The sequence below is a fragment of the Myotis yumanensis genome, unplaced genomic scaffold, assembly GCF_028538775.1.
Source record: "Myotis yumanensis isolate MYYU_CA2020_CCGP unplaced genomic scaffold, mMyoYum1.0.hap1 SCAF_11, whole genome shotgun sequence".
Taxonomy (NCBI): Eukaryota; Metazoa; Chordata; class Mammalia; order Chiroptera; family Vespertilionidae; genus Myotis; species Myotis yumanensis.
This window is the reverse complement of record NW_027223762.1, coordinates 17,842,862-17,862,409: the sequence shown is the minus strand read 5'-3', so window position 1 is coordinate 17,862,409 and position 19,548 is coordinate 17,842,862. Positions and strand designations below refer to the sequence as shown.

The following is a 19,548-nucleotide window of genomic DNA, read 5'->3' as shown; positions in this document are numbered from 1 at the left end:
TTTAGTTATATTTCTACCAAATTTTGCAGAAACATTTATCAGCTCTCTCCAGTATGTTTTGTTTCCTTAGAATAACAACTCTTTATTCTCATATTTATAGTTAATCTTTTTCACTTTAAATGTCATGTTTTCAACATTGTTTTGACTGGCATTTTATTTTGCCATCAGTATGTTTATGATTGATAATATTAAAATATCCTTATTAATTTTTATTCAATTTAGTTTGAATCCTTTGAGAATAAGATTATAAGAATATAATAGTTACATAAATATTTATTCTCAACTTTTAAAAAGTTTTAAATATAGGCACACAGTCCATTAACCATGATTCAATATCCAAATGCTCTGAAAGCCAAAAGCTTTTGCATAATTTGTTTTATAGCAAAACCTGAGCTGACTGTACTCATTTGGCCCTGACATGAAGCTGAGTGAGACTGGAGTATTGGTTAATCTCTTTCAGTGTGACTCGTACTATCTTTCACTCGCGAAATATCCGTGTTAATTATGAGGTGCTCCCACACATCTTGCTTGTTGTCTTTCTTAATGAGGTCCATGTCCCTTGTTACCTTTTACCAAAATGTTGTGAACTGTAAAACATGTCTTGGCCCAAGGATTTCAGGTAAGAAAGTGAGGACTTGTAATTGTTGAATAAAGCTGGCACTACCAGACCACCCTTCCTCTTGACATTCTTCACTTGGCTCCAGTTATCACCACACTTACCTGGTTTTCCTTCTGCATTTCTAGTCTTTAATTTCTTTCATTGCTTATTCTTACTCCATTTGTCCCTTAAGTAGAACTATTTTCCCTGTGTCTGCCCTTAAGACTTTTTTTAAATCCTCACCTGAGGATTGATTTTTGAGAGAGAGAGAGAGAGAGAGAGAAAGAAAGTGAGAAAGAAACATCAGTGTGAGAGAGTTACATAGATTGGTTGCCTCCCCCGTATGTGCTCTGACTAGGAATTGAACCTGAAACCTAGGTAAGTGCTGGCCGGGAATCAAACCTGCAACCTTGTGGTATATGGGATGACGTTCCAATCAACTGAGCTACCCGTCCAGGGCAAGGCCTTTTTTTAAGCACATCAGTTCTTGAACAAATTCACTTAGTAACATTGCTTTAGTTATAACCTTTGTGTGGAGCATTCCCAGGTCTACAGAGTTACCTTTGTCCTTGCTCCTGAAATCCAGACCCAAGTTTCTAGTCACCTGCTGAATGTCTTTCCCGGGTCTCTAACCGGTACTTTGAACTCAGCATGTCAAAATGTTCACCACCAAGATCATGCTAACTTCTCATCACCAAACTTTTCTATTTTCTTATGTTATCTCTCTTAAGCAGTATCACCTTCCTTCCATTAACAGCTTTGGCAATCAAAATTTGGCAATTTTTGATTCCTCGCCCTTTTTGCATAGCTTTGTGCCCCACCCCCTAAAAATATTTAATGGGTTTCCAAACCTTGTGATTTCTACTTCCAAGTCTTTCCCTGATGCCTCTCCCTTTTTGTTCCATTCCCAGTTTGATCACTGTCATCTCTGTTTCATAGTATTGTAATAGTCACTTAACTGAACACATTGCTTACTATCTATACACATTCATTCTATGCATCAGTCCTGGAGCAGGCTTTCTACTGGAGCACAGTTCTAATAATATCCCCCTGCTCAGAAGCCCTGGAAACTCATGATTACCTACAGAACAAGTCTGCATTCAGTTCTAATGGAATTTAAATTGTGCTACAATCTGATCTCAGTTAACTTTCCTACTCTTAGTTCTTCCCCCATGTAATAACTCCCCTATATCTATCCACACAAACCTTCCTGATATCTAAACATTCCCATTTTTCCTGCCAGAATTAATCTCTCCCTCCTTTTTTAACTGTAGTATTGTAGTCGTAAATGTTCTCATGGGTTCATTCAATCTGTTTTCTTTCTTGAGGACAGGGACTAGATTTTTTCCCCTTTACTTAAAAAAAAAAATCTCATAGTACCCAGAATAACCCTTTGCTTATAGTAAACAGAAATGTTGTTGAATTGAAGAATTGTTCACAACTGACCTGATTTAGATGGAAAATCTTTTCTGGTAAAATTTTTGTCCAATTAGACAATGGACACATGACAAGTAAATATTGTTTTATTTTCCACATCATTGTACAATAAATTCCATACTTGCTGTTTAGTTATTAAAACTAATATTAAAGCATAGCTTTGCGGTTTTTTGTTGTTTTGTTTATTGGTTTTGTTTTGTGTTTCTTCCCTCAAGGAAAAAAATATATTTTATATTAAATGTCAATATTTTTATACAACAATTTTAAAATTTTCTTTGGCTAGGTGTGTAGTACATGGATTGGAAGTGGAGTTGTCAGTGACCTCAATGATCTTCGTCGAGTACACAATCTGCTGGTTTCTTCTCTGGACAAAGTTCAGGCTGGAAAAGGATCTTCCAGCCAGCTGTACCGAGAGAGTGCCACGACCATGGAGAAACTGGCTGTTCTTAAAGCTTGGGCAGAGGTAACTGTGCCTGTTGTTTTGAACTGTTTCTCCATGTATGAGAAAACGTGTCTCTTTTCTTATAGGTTAAAAAAAAAATCTATTTTCATTTTTTTAATATATTTTTATTGATTTCAGAGAGGAAGGAAGAGTGGGAGAGAGATAGAAACATCAATGAGAGAGAATCATTGATCAGCTGCCTCCTGCACGCCCCACACTGGGGATCGAGCTTGCAACCCGGACATGTTCCCTGACCGGGAATCAAACTGTGACTTCCTGGTTCATAGATTGATGCTCAACCACTGAGCCATGCAGGATGGGCTGGTTTTTTTATTTTTTAAAACTGACCTTTATATCAAATATATTTGTTCTTTCATATCTCAAAAGAACTCTCATAAATCTTTTGAGTATTATATTTTTAATGAGTTTTGTAAAAACTTTTATATTGAGGAAGGGCTCTCTGTACTTACTATGGGGGCATTAGGCAGGGAAAACATACAAATACAAATAATAGAAAATAATTTAGGCCAAGAGTTTTTTGTTTGATCAAATTTCAGGAGACTTGCCACCACTCATTGGTACCCAGGCTGCAGGTTGCAGGGGATATTTGTGTGTTTTTCTTTTGTTTTTTTATAACTCTTTATTGTTGAAAGTATTACATATGTCCCCTTTTTACCCTCATTGCTCCCCCCCCCTCCATTTTGTTTTTTAATAGCTCGTTGTCTCTGGGAACATGTGACCTGGTCAGAGATGATGGTATTAAGTAAATAGAAACATTTTGGGGGGCTTATTTTTCTAGTTAGATATTACACAAGAAAAATACAAAAATTAGAAGTATAAGTAAAATAAAAAAGCAGACTCAATTCTACCTCTGAGTTTCATTCATTCATTACACAAATCATCTAGTGTTTGTTAGTTGCCAGGTACTGTGCCTAGGCACTGAGTATAGTAAAGTGGGGAAGATAGATCATTAAAAACAAGTTTTAAAAACATTCCTTCTTTTAGCCCTTTTTTCACTCCCCTATCATTATATTAGTCTGCGACTTCATGGAAGGCTAAAACCATGTACTACTATTTGTCTTTGTTGCCTCAGGTCCTACCACAATAGCAAATACGAGGCAAAAATAAGTACCTGGTAAGGATTTGATGAGTGAATGAGTAAATATACTGCAGTGCTTATGAGAGGTTTTCGTAAAATGTCTATATAATAATAAATATGGGGTAAGCAATTTAAAACCACTAGAAAATATGAATGTGATACATTTATAGCTTGAGATCCAAAGTCCTTACATCAAAAATTAATTGGCTTCTGATTCTAAATATTCAGGGTTAGTATTTCTGACTGACTGTAACTATTACAGATCATTGCAGTGTTAAAGAATGCTTTTTCTCAAAAATGAAGATTCATTGTTTCCTGTAATTATTGTCTAGAACTTAGAATGACTGCACCGTAGCTCTGTGTTCATTGTAGGAATAGAGATAAGACCCTGCCATCCATCAAGAAGCTTACAGTGTATACACACATACATAGACTTCCTCATTGAGTACAACGAAGATATCACCATGTAGGGGAAATCAATTTTCTCAAGATTTTTACCTGGTACAATTTTCTTTCTTACTCTATACTCTTGCTCCCCTCCCCCTTTTTTCTTTTTTCGTTGATGTGTGATTCAGCTTTGTTATGTGTCAGTTGCCAAAGCCTAAATGTATGTACAAAGACAAAGAAAACAAAAGTAACTTCAACAAAGAGGAATCTTTAAAGTTATGTTTCAGGAAGTTGCAAGTATACATCTTTTTGGTTTTAAAAAGTGGAGAGAAAGGATACAGATAATATATGTCACTAGTAAATTATATTCTTGGCTTAGCTATCTGTTGTAAAGACTGGATTGCTAAATATCACTTAAGGATATGTAAGAAGGGGGTTAGAAGGATATTTATGGAAATCCCTTCTCTGACCTCTTCTCCCCTCAGCCATTTTCTTTGAATGCTGGATTGTATCTAATAAGTCTGTGAAAGTGGAGGCAGTAAACAGGAAATTGTGCCGTATGGTAAAAGAAAAAAAACACATAAAAGGGGGCTTTGTAAAGTAGAACAAGAGAAGCTAGAAAAAATTCAGAGGATTCTACTAAGGAATATGCTGTGAGTGGAATACTAGAAAGAAGTCAGATCAATGAAAAAGATTGCATCCAAAGCAGCTAGAATTATTCTTTTGAGGTTATCAGGAGATCACCAGGTTGTATACTCTGTAGGATTTATATCCAATTATGTTTTATGATTTAACTATGTAATCATAACAACTTCAAAAGTTCTTAAAAATTATGCTTTGTTTCTCCTCCTGATACAATCTTACTAGGTATATGTGGTTGCTATGAATATTAAAAAGGAAGCAGAGTCGAAACCAAAAAGAGCAATTAAAAATACTGACGATGATGATGATGATTATGGTACCATAGATGAACTACCACCAGATAGTTTAATAACACTTGTACAACCTGAACTGCCCACACTCAGCCGCCTGTGGTTAGCAGCATTAAAAGACTATGCACTTCTGACTTTACCAGCTGAATTTGCCAGCCAGCTCCCCCCAGATGGTAAGTACTGCATTCAGAGTTATGCTTTTATGGAATTCTGAGTAGTAATTAAACAAAATGGAATTGGTGGAGGCTAAGCAACAGTTATAATAACATCTTATATTTCTGTGAACTTCAGCTTGGCATTCTCTCACTTAGAGCATGTTCGCCATATTGAATTTGTGAATTCATATAGAGCATTAAACTTACTTGTTAGCCAAAGCAAAAATGTTCTCACTATCATAGTGCTAACTATGAGTTAGGGTATTCTAAATAACTATGCATAACAAGTAATTATGCAAAAACATGATGAAGTATATTGCTGAGCTGGTCAGTGTACGTGTGCAAGGACAGGCAAGGAAGTCCTCAGTTTGGTACTGAAAACAGGTACAGGGAAGAATGGCAGAAGAAAGGAAAAAAGAAAGAAGCAACATAGTTCCCTGGCTATGACAAAAAGAGAAGGTGATAAGGGTTTTATGTGTCTCTGGCAACAATGAAGAGGAAGCCTGTGGCCACAGGGTAGGGATGCTCTTTTGTATGTGCTGTGGTCTGAATGTTTATGTCTCCTCAGAATTCCTTGCTAAAACCTTACCTCCGTTGTAAGGGTATTAGGAGGTGGTGCTTATGTTGTGAGAGTGGAGCCCTCATCAATAGGATTAGTGTCCATATAAAGAGACCCCCTCAAAGGAAGAGACCCCGCCCCCCCCCCCCCAATGCTCCGTAGCCCCTTCCAGCATGTGAGAATCCAGCAAAAAGGTGAATCAGGAAGAGGGCCCTCAGTGAACCATGCTGGCACCCTGGTCTCGGACTTCGAGCCTCCAGAACTATGAGAAATAAGCTTTTGTTGATATAAACCACCCAATCTGTGGTATTTTGTTACAGTCGTCTGAATGGACTAAGACAGTATGCAATGAGTATTTTTAGTTAGTTGTACATAAGTGAGTGAACAATTAGAATACAAGTAATGTTTTTGATTGATTTGATTGTTTCATAGGTGGAGCATTTTATACTCCCGAGACCATTGATACAGCTAGACTTCACTACCGGAATTCCTGGGCCCCAATTCTCCATGCAGTGGCCCTTTGGTTAAACAGCACAGGATTTACATGTTCAGAGTCAGCAGAAGCAGCTGCCGTATCTGGTTTACAAAAACGTCCTGCGTCCATCAATTTAAACCAAGCATCAGGAGCAATGCCTAGTGCTAAGTCTTTACCAGAAATTAACAAAGACAGGATGCATCTGATTTTAGGTAGGTGAATCATGTTTATGTACTTCAAGATGTATCACTCTGAAAATTTATCTGTAGGGGGAAAAACTTCCTTCTACCCTCTTAGGTTCTGTGGCTGGTCCAAGAATTAAACCCACAATAAAACAGGTTAACAGGAGGAAAGCATACAAAGTTATATAATATTTTTATATGTACACAGAAGTCTTTAGAATGAAAATGAAGAACTGAAGTAGCTGTTAGGCCCAAAATCTTGTCTACCATTTTGCACAAAGAGCAATAAATTGTGGAGCTGTGACAAATTAAAGGGGTTTGGGCCAGGGGCAGTAAACTGTGGGACAGTGACTAGGAGACATATGGGAGAAACTAATGGAATATAAGGGTTGATTTAGTAGGTTTACTTACATGGGTCTATTTTGACATAGATTCCCACTGTCTGCTGATAAGAATGTTCTTTTCCTGATACAGGGAGGGCACCTTTATCAGTAGACTTTCTATGACCTGCTTTGGAGTACAAAGAGGTCAGAGAGCTCTTTCTACACCTGCTATTTCTCAAGTACCTTCAGCTCAAAATAATTAATATGGCAAAGAGGCTTGTTTTAGTGAGGGATATTCTGGAATCCTTTATATCTTTCATTTTAAAGCTATGAAAAGTTTTACATAGCAGTTCAGAGAAGGAAAGAAGGATTTTAAGCACATTTTCTAAGTTGTTAGCTGAATTTTTAATCTAAAAATTTAATTGTTAAAAAGTACTCTAAAAATTTTAGCCATCTTGTTTAGTAACAGAGCAATATTGAATAATTTTCAAGAAGCAAAATAAACTTTTTTTCCAATAACATATTTTTTTCACTTGGCACTTAACAAATTGTTCCTTGAGGAAATAATAAAATGCAAAGTTAAAGTAAATTGGAATAAATCTTAATTTAGAATTGTTTCATTGATGTCATACATTCTATTGAAGCTCTTAGCCATTTTATATTTTTCTAGGAGGGAAAAAGGAACACAGTTGGTAATGTGAAATTATAGAATTTGTCAGTAGATCTTATAAATGAAAATATGACAGTCTTCCAAAACAATGACCTCGCCCTTATCAAATTAAGAGCAGTTGTCCATGATATCCATTGTACCTCTTAAAAACTTGGTAGGTATAAAAATTTTTGGCCGAAACAAGTTTGGCTCAGTGGATAGAGCGTCGGCCTGCAGACTGAAAGGTCCCAGGTTCGATTCCAGTCAAGGGCATGTACCTGGGTTGCGGGCACATCCCCAGTAGGAGATGTACAGGAGGCAGCTGATCGATGTTTCTCTCTCATCGATGTTTCAACTCTCTATCTCTCTCCCTTCCTCTCTGTAAAAAATCAATAAAATATATTTAAAAAAAATTTTTGGAAACCATTTAATGAAAAGTAATTTTATAAGTTATCATAAAATTATTCTTAATGTATTATTTTTAAATGCCCTAGAAACAAAAAAAAGAGAATATTTTCTAAATCAATCTGATGACGTTCGAATTCCCCCCCTCCAATTTGATTATTAACCTAATTTTGGCAAAGCTACAATCTGTTAGTTTGGTTGCTTATTTTGAAAATGATTTTGAACTCTAAGGCATTAATAAATATATATTAAAAAGTAATTTGTAAGCCCACCAGTGTGGCTCAGTGGTTGAGCATCAACCTGTGAACAAGGAGGTCATGGTTTGATTCCTGGTCAGGGCGTATGCCTTGGTTGTAGGCTGGATCCCCAGTGTGGGGTGTGCAGGAGGCAGCCGATCAATGATTCTCACTCATCATTAACGTTTCTCTTTTTTTTAATTGTTTTTCTTTTTTTATATATAGGTTTTTTGTTTTTTTAAATTGATTTCAGAGAGGAAGAGAGAGTTAGAAACATTAGTAATGAGAGAGAATCATTGATTGGCTGCCTCCTGCATGCCCCCTACTAGGGATCGAGCCCCAAACCTGGGCATGTGCCCTTGACTGGAATTAAGCCCAGGACCCTTCAGTTTACAGGCAAATGCTGTATCCACTGAGCCAAACCAGCTAGGGCATCATCAGTAATGTTTCTATCTCTCTCTCCCTCTCCCTCTCCCTTCCTCTCTTAAATAAAAAATACATATATTTTAAAGTAATTTGTAAAAATAATAGATATAGAGAAAAAAAATTGGTGTCAAAGTAATTGTATTTTATATTGACAAATGCTTTCATTTTGTACATTGCAGGTGTGAGTATACAGTTCCTTTGTTCCCCTAGACCTGAGGAGCCTACTGAACATGTTACAGCTTGTCTACAGGCCTTACATACCTTGCTAGATTCTCCTTATGCCCGGACCCATATTGCAGAAGATCAGGTACAGCCTATTTCTATAATAGATCATTAATTGTATGCTTTGTTTTCACCATATTTATCTTAAGATAATTTTCTCACATATGAAATATTATATAGTAACTAGTGTCTCCATGCACGGATTTGTGCACATTGAAAGGAAATTAATTAGAAGAAATATTTTAATATCGCTATTTGCCCTTTCCCTATAATAGAAGTGTCAGAGATGAAAGAAAATTAGTAAAATGTATATGAAAATAATATATAAATTGATTAGTAAATAAACAATACATGATAAAACAATAACAAAGACATGATATAAAAACAAAAACATGATATAAAAAATATTGATAAAAACAATGGCTGATAAATTGATTAAACTTATTCTAATATCTCCCTGTATACTATATTAAGAGTAAAAACACTTTCAGAGTGCTTGACTAATTTCCCTTGTGATGAAGTATTTACAACTTTAACATCACATGCTCTTTGAACTGGAGAGAAAGCAACATATAACTGACCATGTCCGAAAACGGGTTCAGGTAGGAATATTCCTACTCTGTCTAGATTGGCACCAGCAAGAGCTTTATATGTATCACATTAATTTTTAAACTAGAGGCCTAGTGCACGAAATTCATGCACGGGTAGGGTCCCTAGGCCTGGCCAGTGATCAGGGTCGAACGGGGCCTTTCTTCCCCCCCAGCTTCTGGCTGCCGGCCGGGCCTTTCCTTCCCCTGGCTGCCAGCTGTTGGCCAAGGCCTTCCTTCATTCCACGCCGCCCCCTGGTGATCAGCACACATCATAGCTAGTGGTCGAACTCCCAGTTGGTCAAACTCCTAAGGGGACAATTTACATATTAGCCTTTTATTATATAGGATTGCCAATGCACATCATCTGTACAGGCTGGACGGATGGATGGTCGGTCACTTAGCCTTTTACATATATATAGATTACTCTGGGCTTTGGCTTTATCTAAGATCTCATACTGAATGTGGGGGGACCAGGCACAACTAGACTAGAGACAGTCACTATACCTTCTTTGATTTGTTCATCAACAGACAAATAAAACTAGAAATTTAAGAAATGACCTTAGTCCCAGTTTATGATTCTACTGATAAAGGACTGAAGTAATTTATAAGACTGTTAAATGAATTATGCTACTTTTAAATGTTTGAGGAAGTTTTATCTCTCAATGCAAATTTTTTGCACTGGTTCAAGTACTTATCTCAACAGTTCAATAATTGACTTTTTCTAATTTGTTTATGAAACATTTAGAGGACTTTATCCATGTTATGGGATGGGTTTGATGTGGAAGGTGTGAGTAAGGAGCTTAAAGTGAGTGGTGATTATTTGTAGCTGCTGAGATGAAATGGAGAGGAACTACCTGAAGTGCCTGGAATCTCTGGTAGACACCTCTTGGGGGCTCAGTTTAGATTAAAAATCATAAACTGTAGAGTCACTGGACTCAAGCAATACTGCTTAGTTCAAGCAAGGAAAGAAATGGGAGAGTGATCATTTTTTAATATAAAAATTATTTAAACATATAAATAACAAAGTAGTTTATTGACTGAAAATATGTTGGCATAAAATGTGACCATTTCTCAAAATTGTGATAGTGTTTTTATTAGCGTCCTATATGTTCATTTTAGCTACCATATTTCTTTATTTTTACATGTATATTTTCTTAGATTTCAATAATATAAATTTATCCTTTGAAATTAAAATTAATTAAATGTATCTGTATTAATTTATAATAGCTGATTGGTGTTGAGTTGCTGAGTGTTTTGCACCGCCTCTTACTGACCTGCAATCCACCATCAGTCCAGCTGCTGGTTACTGGAGTTGTACAACAGATAGTAAGAGCTGCTCAGGATTACTTGCAAGAAAAAAGAAACAGTCTAAGTAAGCACTAGAAATTGCACTAACTTTGATGTAGATTGCACTTTAATTTTTAAAACATTAATGCCAGGAAGTTTTGTGGGTTTTTGTTTTGTTTTTATCCTCACCCGAGGATGTGTATTTTTATTGATTTTAGAAATGAAGAGAGAGAGAGAGAAAGAAACTTTGATATAAGAGAAAAACATCCTTCAGTTGCCTCATGTATGCACCCTGACCGGGGATCGAACCCACAACCTAGGTATGTGCCCTGACCAGGAATCGAACCCACAACCTTTTGGTATACGGGACAGTGCTCCAACCAACTGAGCCACCCGACCAGGGCGCCAGGAAGATTTTTTAATAAAAAAAGTTAATCAGACATTGAGGAGCTTTGCAATTGACTTTGCTTTCATTAAAAAGAACCAAATGAAATTTCTGTTAACTATTTTTCACCTTCAAAATTGTCAGCTTCATAGGGTTGAATTTATATTATGTGTTACTCGTATTATGAAATACATTTCTAATAAAAGTACCTAATAAAATTTTTCTAACTAAAAAATGGATTGTCCTTTACTTAAAAGGAGATGTCAATGAACAGAATTCCAATAAGAATTATTCTGAGAAAAGCATGTTATATCAGTTAGACATTCAGTTATAAGTTCTTTTGAAAGAATTTCTCAAATATATTTATTGCATTGTTTCAGCTACTATTTGTTTTGTGTGGGGTGTTTGCTGGAAATTTCACCAAATTTTCTTTCACCCAAGATGAAGATGACATGGAAAAAGAGTCCTGTCCTGTGCTAGGAGAAGGAGGTGACAGCGGTGGTCTTATTCCTGGGAAATCTCTTGTGTTTGCAACGATGGAGCTGCTGATGTTCATTTTAGTACGGCACATGCCACATCTCAGTACCAAGATGTCAGACTCCCCAAGTCACATAGCCTCTAAGACTCGACTGTCAGAAGAAAGTGCGCGTTTGGTGGCAGCCATAGTCACCATACTCTCTGACTTACCGTCCCTTTGTTCACCTGCTGGTACAGTATTGATCACCATTTGAAAAATGCACTAATTACGCTAGACAGAGATGGCTTGCTTTTGATTTTAAGCACTATTATGACTTATTTTCCTCTTAAATCTCAAGTGTAAAAGGAGAAGGGTTTTTTTTTTTAAGGATTTGTTTATCTTTAGGAGCCTATAAGGATTTTTAAAAACCTAAAACCCAAGATGCTCTTTTCAGATATATTTCAGACAAACTTCAACAAAGAGATAGAACCACCCTTTGAGGGAAGACATTGAATATTAGCAGACAGACGCAAATTGAAATTACTGACCCCTTTAGTTTCTGATCTGGTTGCCACCCTTGAGCAACACTGACAAACTAAAGAATGTCAGTTATTGATTTTAGAAATGAAGAGAGAGAGAGAGAAAGAAACTTCGATATAAGAGAAAAACATCGATATAAGAGAAAAAGAGGAGAGTGACAATCAAGTCTATGAAGTAATTAAAGAAACTGTAGCTGAAAAGTTAGTAGCTATCTGCAGATACCTAAAGAACTGCTGAGTGGAAAAGCAGACTTCCGTGTTTAGAAAGTAGAAATCGTATCAGGAGGCACAAAGGTAAATTCCAGCTTAACAAAAGCCCACAGGTGTGAAAGTAATGGTTTCTCCATCATTAGAGCTTTGCAGGGCTTTGCAGGCAGACGACAGAATGGGAGAGTGGTGACGAGAATCTTCCACTAAGTGGGAGGTTGAATTCATGACCTTGAAGCTCTTCCAGCTGCAAATTCCAGGATTCTGTCATTTCTTCTTTGCTTACCCACATAGTCTGTTTATCATTTACCTAGCTTGGTTAGGCTGACTTTAGTACACTGAAAATTGATTACACATCTTAGAATTGCTACAAGATTCAACAAGTTCCTCAAATATTTCTAAAAGTATGTATATGTTAGTGTTTTCCTATCTTCCTTTCTCTTTTCATTATGAAGGGCATGGCATACTATATAGATACAATATTAGAAGTAATAAAAACAAGGCTAGTTGGAAAACGAAGGAAAATATAATTCTGTCTTTGAAATAATTTGCCTCTTTCCTTCCTCCTTCCCTCCCTCCCTCCTCCCTCCTTCCTCCCTCCCTCCCTTCCTTTCTTTAATAACATCAGAGAACATTTATTGGGTAAATTACAGAGGTAGAGGAAGTAATTCCCAGAAGAAATGGGCTTAAGAAACAAGATACCGAGTTAAAGGAAGGGCCCTTGGAGCTTGGGAGTGAGAAAGCTAATGGTAAGGTGCCTGGGAGGTGGGGGTAGGAGGGGGAAGGGACAGGGAAAGGCACAGGTGTGCTCCTTGGAGGGAGAGCGCCTACTTTTATTGTTTTTGTTTGAAACATTGAACTATAGTAATAGTAATGCAATAAATTTTGAATAAAAACAAGGAAAAGAAGTAATATTGAACCACAATCAATTGTAAAAAGTATAAAAAATTGAAACAATTATAATATGGGAACTGAAATAGTGATAAAGTAACCTGATTATTTTCATTTCAGGATGTATGACAATCCTGCCCACAATTCTGTTTTTAATTGCAAGAATATTGAAAGACACAGCAATAAAGTCTGCAGATAATCAGGTTCCTCCACCAGTTAGTGCAGCTCTTCAAGGGATTAAAAATATCGTGACACTTTCAATGGCCAAAACTGAGGATACTCAAAAACAGTGGACAGCCCTCATTCGTAGTACTCTTGCATGCATTCTGGAATATTCGCAACCAGGTAACCTAATCAGACTTAAAAATTTTAATCTATAGCCTATCTGTTTCCTTATAATTAATTAATTGAATGCGCTTGTGAGAAAAGTGCTGTATAACACTGCATCAGCTCAGAGAGGTGTTTTAGTCACATCTTTCAGATACGAACTTTCGTACCCTTTTCTAGATATTGACTCTAAATGTCCTTGTCTTAAAACTTAAATCCATGTTGGGAGGTGTGACATGACCTTATTATTTCCTAAGCATTTCCTTACTTTCTGGCTCAAAAATATAGCAGGCTCATCTTGTATTATCCCTGTTACTCTAGTCACAATTTAAAAACAAAATGATACTTTGCTGATAAAGAAAAAATTGCTTTCAGTGTTCCAAACTCTGAGTTATATATTTTTCTCATTTCACCTAGAGTAATATTCCAACTCTAGAATTCTCAGGTTCCTAACATTTATTGCTAAGGTTATTGTAAATTGGCTGAATCCTTTGAATTTTACATTCCTTTTTTTCTTTATATTAAGTTAGTGAACTTCTCAACTATTGTATTGTACCCTCATTATGAAATAATGTTAGCATGTCAAATGTATACATTCATAATTCTGACAAAAATTATGGTTGCATATTAGCAGTTGCCCAATTAACCCAAATTCACATATATAGAATGTTGATAAGTTCAGCTGTGGAAGAAGTGGTGATAACAAAATAGTTTACACTTCTTATTTTATACTAGAGGCCCAGCGCACAAAATTCGTGCACAGGTACAGTCCCTAGGCCTGGCCTGTGATCAGGGCCATCTTCCCCAGCTGCCTGCAGCCAGATCCACCGCCCGCCGCCATCCACCCCCAGTTCCCCGTTCACCATCAGGTGATCAGTGCCTGACGGCCAGGAGAAGGGACCAGGAGGTTGGCTGTTCCCGCCCGCTCGCCGGCCCTGCACCCGCCATGGGTGGCCATCAGGCAATCAAAGCCTGCCGGCCGGGGAAAGAAACCAAGAGGTGGTCAGTGTGCCTCTTAGTGACTGGTCCAGCAGTCATTTGGGTCATTCTACCATTAGGGTCAAATTGCATATTACCCTTTTATTATATAGGATGTTTAATAGTGTTGTTCTTTAGAATAACAAGACATATTTCCTGTATTTTTAATTACTTACTATATTTTTATTCAGTTATATTTATTCCTGAATAAATTATTGAAATAGTAAGAAATTCTTTAAAATTCTAAGAGTAATGTCTTTAGGAAATTGTGCAAGATTTTTTTGTTTATGGTTGTGTAGAATTTATAGGAAGGTGATACCACTAAGAAAAGTCTACTCTGGATTTTTAGATTACTCAGAATATCTTATCAGAATCATTTACTTTGTCGGAAGGAGAGAGGTTTGGAAATGTTTGATTAATCTAAACTCAAAAAAAGTTAAATGACTTTTAAATAATTTTATATTTTCATGTTATCTTTCATATGTAACTAAGCTTTCCCTATTAGAGTTCTTCTTAGGATTTATGCCTGAATTTTTTTCAATCACTATTGTACCATCCAGAAAAACAAGGAAAAAGGACTTAAATATAGAACTTCTAATAAAATATCCACTATTTCCTCAATAATAGATGAGTTGTACTCATAAAGTTATTTCTGGACTATATTAGAATTAAGGCACACACTGCTATAAATGTTGTTGGGGGGAGAGAGGTTATTGTTCAAGATGGAAATTCCAAAACATTTGAGAAACAGCACATTGCTTTCTTTTCATATTTTTCTATATTTCATTATTCATCTGTTTCAGAGGATTCCATGCCTATGCCTGATGAAGTAAGCATGCTCACGGCAATAGCACTCTTCCTGTGGTCTGCTAGTAGTGAAATAATAGGAGTCCAGTCATTACAGAATGGCTGCATGAACAGGTTCAAAAACGCGTTAAACTCATGTGACCCATGGGTAAGTTGTACTTAAAACAAGCACAGAGGGGTGGAGGGGTCAGTGGGAATAAAAAACAATAAAAAAGGGGACATCTGTAATACTTTCAACAATAAAAATAAATTTAAGAAAAACACAAGCATAGAGGTAAATTTTCTACTTCATCAGGAAAAGTTCAGGTTGATTCATGAAAATGTACGATCTAGCAAATGAAAAACCTAAGTATTTGCTCTATAGCTTTTAAACAGAAAAACTCAAAAAGATCAGTAGGTTCAGACACTAGGAGGACTTATATTTATATTTATTTACATATGCAAAAATTCTCCAATATTTAAAATATTTGGTTAACCCTGGCTTATACTGGTAAAAACTACATGAATCTATGATTATATTTTTCACTGTTTACTTAATGATACCAAGGGCATTAAAAGATAAATTTATTTTATTACATGTTTTAATGAACCAATTGGAAACTTTAGTTTTTCCAGAAAATAAGTTTTATTGTTTCACAATGTTAAAGTCTAAACTAATGTTTCTCAAACCTGCTACACATCCAAAAAATCAGTTTAGTAACATGATCCTAGACTTACTGCTATGTTCCTGAATCAGAGATCTGTATTTTTAAAACATCCCCTGGGTATTTATTTCCAGCAAGGTTTGGCAACTTCTCTTCTAGCAAAGTGCTGAAACAGTTTGATTCTACTGTTTGTCCCAGATGTTAATGGACCTTCCTTTCTTCCTTTTTTTTTTTTTTTAATTAATCTAAAGTCTTTCTAATCTAAAATGGAGCCATTGAGACCTTACTTCCCAGGCCTAGAAACTTAAATTGGCATAAGCAGTCATTTCCAGGGAATTCAAATGGATTTGAGGTGTCTGAGCAATATATTTTTATAGCTTTGTTTGACGTCATTCAGTTATTAGCCTTCCTGTTAAATAGGTTAATGTAGGAGGGAAAATTGTAAAATAAAGAAGAATTAAAAGCAGAAATTAAAATTTCTGGTTACTAGCTTCTTCCAAACTATGGAAATATACAAATTATATAAGCTTGATAATTTGGCAATTAGACTATAAGTAATATTTATTTGATTAATTTATTTTCAGTTACTTTTATTTAGTTAGCATATTAGAAGTTTCTTTATTCTACTTCATTTCTGTAAGTAAAAAATGGCATTAATTTGTCCTGCATTTCTATTTTCATTCTGCACTGTCACATCTTTTCAGTATATATTAAGATGCCGTGCCCTAGCCAGGTGGCCCAGTTGGTTGGAGCATCATCCCCTACACCATAAGGTTGTGAGTTTGATTCCCTGGTCAGGGCAAGTACAAGAGGCAACCAATCGATGTTTCTCTCTCACATTGATGTTTCACTCTCTTTCTCTCTTCTTCCCTCTTTCTCTAAAAAAAAAGTGTCCTCGGGTGAGGATTAAAAAAAAAAAAGATGCAATGTGATTGTACAGTAAATAAGAACTATCACACATGTTAAGTAATACAATGATTTTCTTATATAGGTTCAAGCCAAATGTTACCAGCTTCTCCTCTCAGTCTTTCAACATTCCAATCGTGCCCTTTCAACTCCCTACATCCATTCATTAGCTCCAATAGTAGTTGAAAAGCTAAAAGCTGTTGAAAGAAACAGACCAGCCAGTAACACAGAACTTTTAGCTGTTCAAGAAGGAATCAAAGTTCTTGAAACATTGGTTGCTCTTGGGGAAGAACAGAACAGTAAGTATTTTCTTATAAAAGCCACTAGTCTAAAATGAAGATCATCTGTGTGTGTGTGTGTGTGTGTGTGTGTGTACGTATATATATGTATATGTATATATATGTATATATATACATATATAAATCTTATTTGATATTAGACACAGATTATTGCAACAGTAAAACTAAATCTAAGGCTAATGCTATGCAAAACCCAAAGGTAAATGGTAAATGTTTACTAAAGATAAACTAAAGGTGAAAAGTAACTATATATGTAAAATGTACAGTCTTAACAGGCCTGGTTTCCAGTCCTGGCATAACTTGGGCATTTAGTAAATATTAATATTAAGTGTGAGTTATTATTGAGGTCTAAAGTAGGTTTTGCATGTTTACTTATATTTTATTATAATTCAAACTACTGTGCCTAGTTTTAAAAATGAAGTTTACTGTAATTTTCAGATTCGTGATCATCTTAAGACTAACTTTATTATTTGCAGGAGTCCAGTTACTTGCTCTTTTAGTTCCCACTTTGATTTCTTACCTGCTGGATGAAAATGCTTTTGCTTCAGCAAACACAGCCTCCAAAGATCTGCATGAGTTTGCACTCCAGAATTTAATGCATATTGGACCTCTGTATCCACATGCTTTCAAGACAGTAATGGGAGCGGCTCCTGAGTTGAAAGTACGTTTGGAAACTGCTGTTCGAGCAAGCCAAGCCAGCAAAGCTAAAGCAGCTACCAGGCAGCCAGCCCCTGCCGTACATTCTGCACCAACAATTAAGCTAAAAACAAGTTTTTTTTAATTTTCTATTCCATTCATCTCAACTAGGAGCTAATTAGTGATAGCCACTGTATCATTCCAGGCTATAGGTTTTACTTTATTTGTACATTGGTATTACATGCTTCTAGGTAAGTTAAGTGAAATAATGCTCAGGTTGTTTTCTGGTTTTGAAGGAGTGATTTTTTTTTTTTTTTTTTTAATGTGGTGAATGTACTTTCATTTTTCTCCTAATAGTGTTTCTCTTTTATTATTTAATTTATTTTTTAAACACTGAGTCAGTCTTTTAAATTTAAATGCTAAAAACAATTGTATCATGTAGCTGGGCTACCTATTAATATTGTTAAGCACTCAGCATCTGTCATGAAAAATTTAATTGAAAAACAGAATGTAAATTTTGAAGTTAGCAAAATAATGTAAAATGTCTGTTTTGTGGTGTACATATTATGAATAAAGTCGCATTTTCTTATCATTTCTCAAAATGTCCTTACCTTTCTGATATGTCTCTTTATTTTCATATTAGACTAGAGGCCCGGTGCATGAAATTTGTGCACAGGAGGGGGGTGTCCCTCAGCCCAGCCTGCACCCTCTCCAATCTGGAACCCCTTGGGGGATGTCCGACTGTCAAGCCTAAACCAGCAGTCAGACATCCCTCTCACAATCCGGGACTGCTGGCTCCTAACCACTTGTCTGCCTGCCTGCCTGATTGCCCCAACCGCTCCCTTGCCGGCCTAATTGACATCTAACTGCTCCCCTGCTGGCCCGATCACCCCAACTTCCCTCCCTTGCCAGCCCGATCACCCCCAACTGCCCTCCCCTGCAGACCCAGTTGCCCCCAACTTCCCTCCCCTACCAGCCCGGTCATCCCCAACTGCCCTCCCCTGCCAGCCATCTTACGGTGGCCATCTTGTGGCGGCCATCTTGTGACAACGTCACACGAAGGCATCGCGTGTGATGCCACCTAGGCTTTTATTATAAAGGATTATGGAATTATGCTTGTATATATTTTAGTTGTTAACTAAATTAAAACATTCACTTAAGATCCATTAAAATATTTCAGATGTGGAATAATATTCTGCCTTTTGTTTTAATGGCTAAAATTTGGCTTCGGTTATGTTACGTAATTATAGAGCCTCAAGTTCTGGCTATGATGTCTAGTTTCATTCATCAAATATTTACCGAGTGCCTATTGTGTATAGTGCTGCAGAACATACAAAAATGAATTAGTCATAACTATAGTTATGCTAGTATCCAATGCAATGGGATTTTACCATATCAAACATATAATTGAGGAAATCAATGTTTGCCACAGAGTTTAGAAAATTTTAAACATCAAGTTGACCAGTGTTACATTCCTTGAGCTATCGCCCCACAACCTTTCTATTTCTCCTTTACCTTACATTAACACTAATCTGTCTACTGATTCTCCTATTATGAACATTTCATATAAATGGAATCATATAATATATGGTCTATTGTGACTGGCTTTTTGACTTAACTTAATTTTTAAGGTTCATCCATGTGATAGCTTACATCAGTACCTGATCCCTTTTTATGGCTGGATAATGTTCCATTGTGTGAATGCCACAGTTTCTTTATCCTTTCAATAGTTAATGAACATTTGGGTTGTTTTCACCATTTGCTTTTTATTAATAATGCTGCTGTGAACAATTGTTTAAAAGTTTTGGGATAGACATATATTTTCATTTCTTTCAGGTATATACCTAGGAGTGGATTTGCCTACTGAATGGTAATTGTTCAACATTTTAAGGAACTGCTGGACTGTTTTCCCATTCATTGTTTCTTCTAGACATAACCCCTTTTTAGTCACCTATCTTTAATGTATTTTTGTTTCTGCCTTGGCTATTTTCTGCTGTTCTTTATACTTCCCAGGCTTTTTCCATAATTTACCGCTTTGCAGTAGACTGCATCATGTATTAGCAATGAT

The 19,548-nt window shown here is 36.2% G+C and overlaps 1 protein-coding gene across 3 annotated transcripts in view; it reads left to right on the top strand.

Annotated features, from left to right (window-relative positions):
- HEATR5B (HEAT repeat containing 5B) overlaps window positions 1-18,069 on the top strand; it is a 72,636-nt gene extending 54,567 nt beyond the window's left edge. Inside the window, exons 27-36 of one of the 3 annotated variants that reach the window (XM_070429012.1) lie at window positions 2,319-2,498; window positions 4,831-5,068; window positions 6,042-6,296; window positions 8,485-8,612; window positions 10,345-10,489; window positions 11,231-11,497; window positions 13,004-13,228; window positions 14,992-15,143; window positions 16,631-16,844; window positions 17,321-18,069. In XM_070429012.1, coding sequence (XP_070285113.1) covers window positions 2,319-2,498; window positions 4,831-5,068; window positions 6,042-6,296; window positions 8,485-8,612; window positions 10,345-10,489; window positions 11,231-11,497; window positions 13,004-13,228; window positions 14,992-15,143; window positions 16,631-16,844; window positions 17,321-17,625 — 2,109 coding nt within the window. In that variant the 3' untranslated portion in view covers window positions 17,626-18,069. Of the gene's footprint in view, window positions 1-2,318; window positions 2,499-4,830; window positions 5,069-6,041; window positions 6,297-8,484; window positions 8,613-10,344; window positions 10,490-10,622; window positions 10,719-11,230; window positions 11,498-13,003; window positions 13,229-14,991; window positions 15,144-16,630; window positions 16,845-17,320 lie in introns of those variants that run through there. The other 2 variants (XM_070429013.1, XM_070429014.1) reach the window with 2 other exon arrangements.
- Window positions 18,070-19,548: the final 1,479 nt, after the last annotated feature.